The sequence below is a fragment of the Macadamia integrifolia genome, unplaced genomic scaffold (genome assembly GCF_013358625.1).
Source record: "Macadamia integrifolia cultivar HAES 741 unplaced genomic scaffold, SCU_Mint_v3 scaffold263, whole genome shotgun sequence".
NCBI classification, from domain to species: Eukaryota; Viridiplantae; Streptophyta; class Magnoliopsida; order Proteales; family Proteaceae; genus Macadamia; species Macadamia integrifolia.
This window is the reverse complement of record NW_024868844.1, coordinates 410,096-420,354: the sequence shown is the minus strand read 5'-3', so window position 1 is coordinate 420,354 and position 10,259 is coordinate 410,096. Positions and strand designations below refer to the sequence as shown.

Below are 10,259 nucleotides of genomic sequence, written 5' to 3'. Positions count from 1 at the left end.
TTGGGAACATAAAACGTGCTAGTCTTATTGTTAAAACTTAAAACAACTCAACTAAGCCTTATCCCAAAAGTTTTTCTGCTTAACACATCCATTCAAATTTCAACATTAGTGGCTGCTGAATGGAAACTAGAAGTAAATGAGGTCCTTACTCCACTCGTATCTCAGGATCAACTTCTGAGATATTAGAGCTTTTGGGGATTCGATCTAGCTGAAGATTGTTGTAGAAATCCACCAATGCCCAAATAATGGGTTCATGGATACTAACCCTCCAACACTTGTCAGTGACCTAGCATTCCAACAGAGGCTTTTGTGAGAAAATGTCTACAAAAAGATACGTTCTTCTCTTGTTTACAGAATGACAATACTCTGAATTAAGCATTACCCGAATATAAACGTATGGGTACACCTGGGTGCCATCAGTATTCTCGTTCTTCATTGTAATAGTCATTTTGAAAACCGGATGCTGCATGTCAGTTTGATCAGGTGCCAACAGAACAGGCAACAACAATAGTGGGAGCTGATTATCAAGCTGCAAATGGCCAAATATAAGCTTGAACCTGGTATCAGCAGAGAAGTATATAATTAATATTTCTTGATGACATAACATGACAGCTAAAACTTGTGGTTGAAACTGTTATAGCCAAAGCCACATAAATAGGCTGAAATACATAAGGAATCACAGTCAACCGAAAATCAGAGATAAACCACCAAGTATCATCAAATTACTGTATTGCTAATATTTTGGGTAAGGCCACATTATTTATTTATTTTTTTTAAATTTGCAAATATTTGGGGAAATACAGCTTAAAGATAAAGAGAAAAGAAAAGAAAAGAAAAATTGCTACTCTGCCGACCAGCCAATGGAATCCATGGTCTGGAGCCTAAGATCATATAAATGGAATAATTACCCCCCCTAGTACGTAATGTCTGAAATACCCTCTGACTCACGATTCCATCCCATCCAAATCACAAAAAGGTGTTGGTCATCTGCGCAGCGATCCAGCGGCCAAGAAGTAATATCTTGTTAAATAAAATTAACCAAGGTATATATATTCAGGATAAAGTGAAGTAATGTAGTTATAAATTGCAACTTCTATATCTCCACCATAGTTATCACGGTGCCAAGGCGAACCATGGCGTCAGAGGGCTGCCTAAGAACAAGGGGACCAACTATTATTTTTTATTTTCCCTATTTTCTAAAATTATTTAGTATGCTACGTAGCTGATCACCATACTTCACAAAGGGAATACAAATTAAACCAGCATCCAACTCTTTTTTGATGAAGTGTCTGTCAATCTCCACGTGTTTGGTATGGTCATGATGTACTGGGTTATGAGCAATACTATTAGCTACCTTGTTATCACAGTAGAACATCGTAGGAAGATGAACAAGTACACCAATATCATCTAACAATGTGTGTAACCACAACAACTCACAATTCCCCTATGCCATATACGAAACTTAGCTTCAACATTAGACCTAGCCACCATATTTTGCTTTTTGCTACGTCAGGTGACAAGATTCCCACCCACAAAGGTACAATAACCTGAGATGGAAGTTCTGTCAGGTGAACCAGCCCAATCGGAATCCGTATAAGCTTCAACTCTAAAATGATCATGAGGAGATAAAATGATCCCTTTTCTTGGAGCTAAATTCAAGTACCTCAAGATACGTGTAACCATAGCTGTCATGTTGCCAAGGCGAACCAAGGTGGTGGAGGGTTGTCTAAGCGCTTAGTCGAGTCGAGAAGGCGGCCGCCTTAAGGCGAACAATGCGACCAAGTGTTATTTTTTATTTTCTTTATTTTCTAACATTATTTAGTAAGCTATATATACCTTGCATCATAAAAAATCAAGATTAAGCAACATCAAGTCATTAAAAATCAACATTTAGCCATATTAAATCATAAAAAATTAACATTAAATCATATTAAGTTATAAAAAATCAAAATTTAGAGAAATGTTCTTATTCTATAATAAGTTTGACTGGTCAAATGATATTATTTTTACATGAGACTATTTGTACTAGTTATAATATAAAACCAGCTTTCCAACAAGTCTAAGATTACTTAAATCTGAGTTGTAATGACAAAGTTATGCTCCGGTCAAACTTATTTTTAACTGCGTGAATGTTATTAAAATCGCCTGAATGAAAATAATTTTGTGGATATCAAAACAAAAAATTATTTTACCGGACTTCCATAAAGGAAAGCATGTACACTTCCTCATCAAGCTATCCATAAAGGAAAGCATGCTTAACGTAAGTTGTTAGAGATCCCAACCCAGATTTACCGCACATGAAAGTAAAATTCACACAGAAGTCAACTTAGCAACAGGTGCAAACGTCTCCTGGTAGTAGATTCCATATGTCTGAGTGAAACCTTTACCACTGTTACGATTGAGGTGTTAGGCTCAATCGGCGTTAGGCACAATCAACGATAGGGGCAATAAGGGCAATTATGTCTCATCGATCCCTGTTTCTATGTTAGGGCTGACTAGCGTGAGTTCAGGGGTATTTTTGTACATGGTTTTATTTCTGATATATATATTAAGGGTATAACCTGCGATTAGTCTATTCTGGTCTGATCGCAGGTTATTCCCCTCTTTTGGTAGAATCTCGATCTCAATCTCGCCTCTCTTCTCTTCTCTCTTCTTTTCTTCTTCTCTCTCTTCTTCTTTCTCTGGTTTACGGGTTTCTGGGATTGTAACATGGTATCAGAGCTTTTGTGATCAAGCCTTGGTTTTTCAAATTCACTCTCTGCTGATCTCGTTCTTCCGCTGAACCCTTCTGGTGGGCAACCGCCTACTGCTGCATTTACTATGGATTAAATCACATGGAGTGATTTCTTTTGTCTATGGATCGTGATATGCTACTGCTGAACTGAAGTTTGAAGACTCCGGATCGCAGCCACCACCTCTTCTGCCCAACTCGACTTTAGCAGGCTCGCTAATAGTCGTTGTGATTCCGGTGTGATATTCTTTGTTCTTTCTACGACCCTATCTGTTCTCTCTTTTTTTTTTTTGGTCACTCATGGCTTAGACCAAAAAAACTACCCCTGTGGCTACTACATTTTCTTTAGACAGTGTGAATGTCCAGATTACCTCCATCATGCTCAAAAGAAGTTCGACTTACCTACTTTGGGCTCAGTCTGTGAAGGTTTATCTTATGACCAAAGATAAACTTCAGTATAATACCTCTGACTCTCCTCTGTCTGATGATAAAGGCTATAATGAATGGATGAAGGAAAATGCATTGATCTTAATCTGGTTATGGAATAGTATGGAACCAAATGTCGCTGCCAATGTCATGTTCCACATTACTGCAAAAGGTGTATGGAATGATTTGAAGGAAACATATTCTCAGGAAAAGAATACGACTCGCATCTATGATATTTATAAGAAGCTGTTCCAATTTCGCCAGTCTGACATATCTCTTTCAGAATATTACAATGCTTTCAGGGGAATGGTTAAAGAACTCAATGTCTTCCAGCCTTTGACTATAGATATTGACAAATTGAAGGCTAAGCGTAATGAATTTTTTGTCTCTAAACTTTTGGCTGGCTTGGATAATGACTTGAAGGCAGTGAAGGGTCATTCACTTGCTGACGATACTGTCCTTACACTAAATGACACTTATTCAAGACTTCAAAGTATTACATCTTCCACCAAACCTGATCAGTCATCCAAAGACAATTCAGCCTTCTTTGCTAATCGTGGTCGTGGTAGTGGTCATGGGGGAGGTCGTGTGTCTGCTGGTCGAGGTTCTAATGGATAGCCATCTGATCGGTCTTCTCACCAATGTACTTATTATGGGAAGTCCAACCATACTGTAGAGACTTGTTGGGCAAAGCATGGCAAGCCAGAGTGGGCAACCCAGTTATCCAATCATGCAGTGTCAGATGATGGTACTGACATAGTGTCTCCCACTGATACTAAACCGAGAACTTCCTTTCAGAGATTTGTCTACCAGTCTACGTGATGACATTAATCAACTACTAAGGCATTAGCAGACTCTTGAGGCATCCTCTAATACATCTAATGGTGTGTCTATCTCCGATGCTACCTTGGCTCATGTAGATACCTCAGCCCTTCTTACCACTACTTCTACTCCTTGGATAATTGATTCAGGTGCCTCTGCTCATATGACTGGTAAGTCCTCCCTGTTTAAGTCATTTTCTCCTAGTACCAACTCTACATCTGTTGTTCTTGCAAATGGTGCTTCAACACCGGTATTAGGTCATGATACTATCTCACCTACATCCATGGTTTTAAGTATCGGTACGTATCGTACCGTATCAGCCGTTACGTATCTGTATCGGACCTTACCGATATGATACATGGAATTTTTAAAACCCTTTCGTATCGATATATATCCTACGATACATACTAATACACACCGATACGTATCGATACTCTATAAAAAATTAAATTCAAGTGAAATGTACGTTTCGGTATGTATCAGTACATATCAATGTGTATTGGTATGTATTGGTATGTGCGTTACAGTCATAATGGCCAAGTTAGGTCATTTTTCAGAAAAACACGATTTTTTATTCCAAAGTTGCTGCCAACCATATTTCTTTCTAACTAAAGTGGAAATCAAGGTTGGGAACAAGGATTTTACATTTATTGGACAACTACAAACCTTGAATTCTTAGTGCGATACCCTCAATTTAGTGTTTATGCATAATACATGTTATCAATAGCTTTTTTTAACAAATTTTTTTATGCAAAAGTGTATAAAAAAGTGTTTCCTATCCATTTATACACGTATCATTAGCGTATCTTTGCGTATATTAGCGTATCTCTGATACGATTCGATACCCTTCAATACATATCTTAATTTTGACTAACCGATATTGATACTTTAATCCTTGCCTACATCCTCACTTAATTTGTCCTCTGTATTACATGTTCCCCAATTTCCATTAAGTTTCATCTCTGTAAGTCAATTAACCAAGTCATTAAATTGCTCAGTAACTTTCTTTCCTTCTTATTGTGTTTTTCAAGATCTTCACACAAGGAAGACGATTGGTGGAGGGTGTGAAAAAGATGGTTTATATTATCTTAACTGTGGCACTCGTGCTTCTTCTACTGCTGCTTCTGTTGTTGGGGATGCTACTCCTTTCCAATGGCACTGTTGTTTAGGACACTTGTCTTTGTCTAGGTTGAAAGTTTTATTTCCTAGTTTTAAGTCTTTGCATAAGTTAGAGTGTGAAGCCTGTGAGGTGGGAAAGCATCATCGTGTGTCCTTCCCATCTTGCTCCGTGTCTTGTAGTCCGTCTTTATTTTCTTTAGTACATTCTTATATTTGGGGCCCTTGCAAAGTCCGCAATAGATTTGGATTTCGATATTTTGTGACTTTTGTAGATGATCATTCTCGTCTAACATAGCTTTACCTGTTAAAGGATCGATCTGAATTTTAGAATTTTTATAATGAAATAAAAACTCAGTTTGGCATTTTAATTAAGATTTTTCGGTTTGATAATGCTTTAGAGTATACCCAAAATGAGATTTCTGATTTTTGTGCTAACTGTGGGATGATACATCAAACTAGTTGTGCTTATACCCCCCCAACAAAATAGGGTAGCTGAGTGCAAAAATCAGCACATTCTCTAGGTAGCATGAGCTATTATGATACATATGCATGTTCCGAAATTTTTTTGGTGTAATGGGTTTTAACTTCCTGTCACTTGATTAATCGCATGCCTTCCTCGATTCTTTCTGATCGGTCTCCTTTTTCTATTGTGTTCCCTAATCTGCCAAGTTTTTCAGTTCCTCCTCGTGTCTTTGGTTGTGTGTGTTTTGCTCATAATTTGCATGCACCGTCAAATAAATTATCTCCTCGGTCCACTAAGTGTATTTTTTTAGGTTATTCACGTACTCAGAAATGGTGCAAGTGCTATGATCCTATTACTCACCGAAATTTTGTTAGTGCCGATGTGTCCTTTTTTGAAGGCACATCATTTTTTTTCTCCTCGGGCATCCCAGTCTGGGATGGAGTGGAACGCTTCAACTCTTCTTCCCATTCCGTCTCTCATTCCTTTTCCTAATGTTCTTAGTATTAGCAACACACCTCCTCTATAGGTTAATCAGCACAAGAAGAAGCTTGGACAGCCTAGTGCCGATACCAATACTCCAGATGATTTGCTCCCTCCATTGCCGCGTTCCTCTAATGAAGCTCCTATTCCTCCTATCACTGATGACTCACCAATTGCTCAACGTAAAGGTACACGAACTTGCACACAAAAATCTATGGCTGTGTATCCCATTGGTAACTGTTTCCTTGTCTCATCTCCCATCAACTATCCATGGTCTTGCCTTGTCTCTTTCTACTAACACCATTCCCCGATCTTATGTTGACGCCTTGCGTATCCCTGGGTGGAAAGCTGCTATGGATGTAGAAATGGATGCTCTCTTGAATCGTGCTACTTGGAGCCTGGTAGATTTACCTCCGGGTAAGGACTTAGTGAAGTGTCGCTAGGTTTACACTATTAAGTATCATTCTGATGGCTTTGTTGAGCGGTTGAAAGCTTGTCTGGTTGCTAAGGGGTATACTCAGACGTATGGGGTTGATTAGTTTGAGACTTTCTCACCGGTTGGTAGGCTGAACTCTGTTTGCCTACTTATTTCTCTTGTTTTCAACTTTAGTTGGCATTTGTTTCAGTTAGACATCAAGAATGCCTTTTTATACGGTGATCTATAGGAAGAGGTGTATATGGAGCAACCTCCTGGTTATGTTGCTCAGGGGAAGCATAAAGTTCGTGTGTCATTTACACAAGGTTATCTATAGACTTAAACATTCCCCTCAGGTATGCTTTGACAAGTTTAACACTACCATAGTAACTTGTGGATTTTCTCAGTGTTATTCTGATCACTCTGTTTTTGTTCGTTGCAGAGGTAATAAGTTGGTTGTCTTGGTGGTTTATGTGGATGATATTATTTTCATTGGTAATGATGAGACAGGAATTTATGAAGTGAAGCACTACCTACAACAGCACTTTCAGACCAAAGACTTATGTCAGCTTCACTATTTCCTCGGGATTGAAGTGATTCAATGTAAGAAGGGAATCAGTTTATGTCAAAGGAAGTATGTGTTAGACCTTTTATCTGATATTGGTATGCTAGCATCCAGGCCTGTAGATATCCCTATAGACCCTCACCAAAAGTTTGGTGTTAGTGACAGTGAACCTCTCCAGGATGTGCATCAGTACAGGAGTTTAGTTGGCAATTTGATATATCTTACAGTCACACGACCTAACATCTCTTATGCTGTTGGGGTCCTTAGTCAGTTCATGCAGTCTCCTCAGAAAGCACATTGGGATGCAGCTATTTGTGTTCTTCGATATTTAAAGGATGCTCCTGGTAAAGGGTTGATCTATCGTCCTAATCAACATATGGAACTTGTTGGCTACTCTGATGCTGATTGGGCTGACTTTGCTAGTGATCGTAGGTCCATTACAGGGTATTGCACATTTGTTGGAGGTAATCTGATTACATAGCGAAGTAAGAAGCAGAATACCATTGCCCGGTCTAGTGCTAAAGTAGAATATAGAGCTATGACTCACACCACTGCTGAGTTAATGTGGTTACGGTTGTTACTTTTGGAGTTGGGGTTTCCAGTAACTAAGCCTATGAAGATGTACTGTGACAACCAAGCTGTTGTGTACATTGCTAGTAACCCGGTCTTCCACGAGAGGACCAAGCACATCGAAGTGGACTGCCACTTTGTTCGTGATGCTATTCTGAAGAAGTTAGTCGAGACTCCTTTTGTTTCTTCCTCAGATCAGGTAGCTGACATATTCACTAAGTCTCTATTTGCTCCTAGTTTTTGTAATAGTTGTATCAAGCTGAGCATGGGTGATGTATATGCTCCAACTTGAGGGGAAGTGTTAAGATTGAGGTGTTAGGCTCAATCAGCAATAGGGGCGATAGGGGCAATTATGTCCCATCGATCCCTGTTTCTGTGTTAGGGCTGACTAGCTAGAGTTCAGGGGTATTTTTGTACCTGTTTTTATTTATGATATATATATATATAAGGGTATAACCTGTAATTAGCCTATTCTGGTTTGATCGCAGGTTATTCCCCTCTTTTGGGAGAATCTCGATCTTGCCTCTCTTCTCTTCTCTCTTCTTCTTTCTCTAGTTTGGTTACAAGTTTCTAGGATTGTAACAACCACGAACACCCATTTACACCCAACTGGTCTTTTTCCAAGAGGAAGAATCACAATTTCCCATGTATCATTCTTTTTTTTAGGGCTACCATTTCTTCCACCATTGCTGCCTTCCATTTTCCATCTGCAAACGCTTCCAACCAATTCTAGAGAATAATGACAAAAGAAAGAGAGGACACAAATGCACGAAAAGAGGGAGAAAGGGAATCATAAGAGACATCATTTGGTTTAAAGGGCACATCCCTCACCATAGTTTCACTGCCTGGCATGCCCTCTCCTACTGCCTTCCCACACAGTCCTTTCTCATCTTCCATCACATCCAGGTTCCCACCTCCTGTTGTCTGTGCTGGAATGGTACTGAAGATGTTGAACATCTATTCTTCTCTTATCCCTTTGCCACTTCTATCTGGAAAGAGTCCTCCGCTCTTGCTGGCCTTCCCTCCGTCCCATCCTTCCCCTTTGCTGTGAGTGGATTTGGGTAGACATGACCTTTAACGGCTCTTCTATATGTGACACATTTGGAAAGCTTGCCTTTTGCGCCACCATTAGCCACCTTTGGATGGAATATAACCTTCGTAGATAGACCACAAAATCTCGTTCTCTTGAAGGGATTTGGAAAGCCATCTACTTTGAGGGCTTGTCCAAGATCAGCTTACTTCGCTTGCTTCCGGTTCGTGACACCCCAAGGAACAAGCTCATTGTTGTCTCCTGGGGTCTCCCCACCTCTATCATCTCCCCCACCCCAAATTGATGTCTCCCCAGTTTTTAGGGGCTAGTTTTCTCCCCTCCCCTGAGATTTTGATCCCTTTTTGGTCCCCGCCTTCTTTCCCCCCCCTTTTTCCCCTTTGTATATTCTTTTCCTTGGTAATGAATTATTTATTCATCCAAAAATAAATAAAAAATGGAATCATAAAAAACAACATGAGATATAGGGTGTTGAGTAAAATTTCTTATACCTTTCCTGAGAGCAATAGATTTGTAAGGAGTTATACCTGGTGACGTGTTAGGCTCAAAAGGCTCTGGATCTAGAGTTGGCGAAGGGATGTGTAAAAGTGTTGTAGTAGTGGTGGTGGTTTGAAGTTGCTTGTTTTCTGTGTGGCTCCAACGATACACCTGAATAGTGGAATTATTGATTTGCCTCTGAAATTCTCCAATAATACAATGGACAGGAGTCAAATGCCCCTGAGCTGGAACATCAATTTTTGTTCCTCACTCTCTTCAACGGAGGATGGTGGATACGCTAGCGGAGCAAGCAGAGTTGGCAGATCCGGAGTCACCTCTTCACTATCAATACCTGACTCCCCTTGAAGAGGTGGTGAGTAGTTTCCAACGGACTCATGAAACACAACATCCATGATGACTATAGTACGCTGAGTAGGATAGTAGCATTTGTATCCTTTTTGTGTAGGGGAATAACCCAGAAAGATACACCTGATGTTACGAGGTTCCAATTTCCTTGGTGAGTGGTGATCCCGAGAATGGCAAGCACACCTAAATATTTTGGAAGGAACCAAGAAAGATGAATCCCCTTTTAAAACATCAACAAGAGTCTGAGAATCAAGGACTCCAGTTGGCATGTGGTTGATTAAGTAGGCAGTAGTGAGGACATCATCACTCCAGTACTGATATGGGATCTATCTAGAAAACATCATTGTGCGAGCAATATCTAGCAAATGCCGATTATTACGTTCAACCACTCGATTCTGAGCTGGAGTACCAACGTAGCTAGTTTGATGTATAATCCCATAATAATCAACAAGTTACTTTTGAAACTGACCATCTATGTACTCTGTTCCATTATCACTTCAAAGAATTTTCAAAGTAGAATTGAACTGTCTAAATCATCTTATGGAAGCGCTGAAACCAACTGAACACCTCACTCTTGTGTTGCATTATATACACCCACATTGTACGTGAATAACAATCGATGAAAAACATAAACCATCGCTTGTCAGAAACAGATGTTCGGCGAGATGGACCCCAAATTTCAGAGTGAACCAAATGGAAAATTGAAGAACTTTTTTTAATAGAAAATAACTGGCATAAGTTTGTTTAGCCAGAGTACAAGCTTAAAAAAAAAAAAAA

The 10,259-nt window shown here is 39.5% G+C and overlaps 1 protein-coding gene across 1 annotated transcript in view; it reads right to left on the bottom strand.

Moving 5' to 3' along the window:
* LOC122066914 overlaps nt 1–10,259 on the bottom strand; it is a 179,474-nt gene that overhangs the window by 34,405 nt on the left and 134,810 nt on the right. Inside the window, exons 51-52 of the mRNA XM_042630743.1 lie at nt 383–557; nt 150–286 (exon numbers count right to left, since the gene is read on the bottom strand). Coding sequence (XP_042486677.1) covers nt 150–286; nt 383–557 — 312 coding nt within the window. The remainder of the gene's footprint in view (nt 1–149; nt 287–382; nt 558–10,259) is intronic.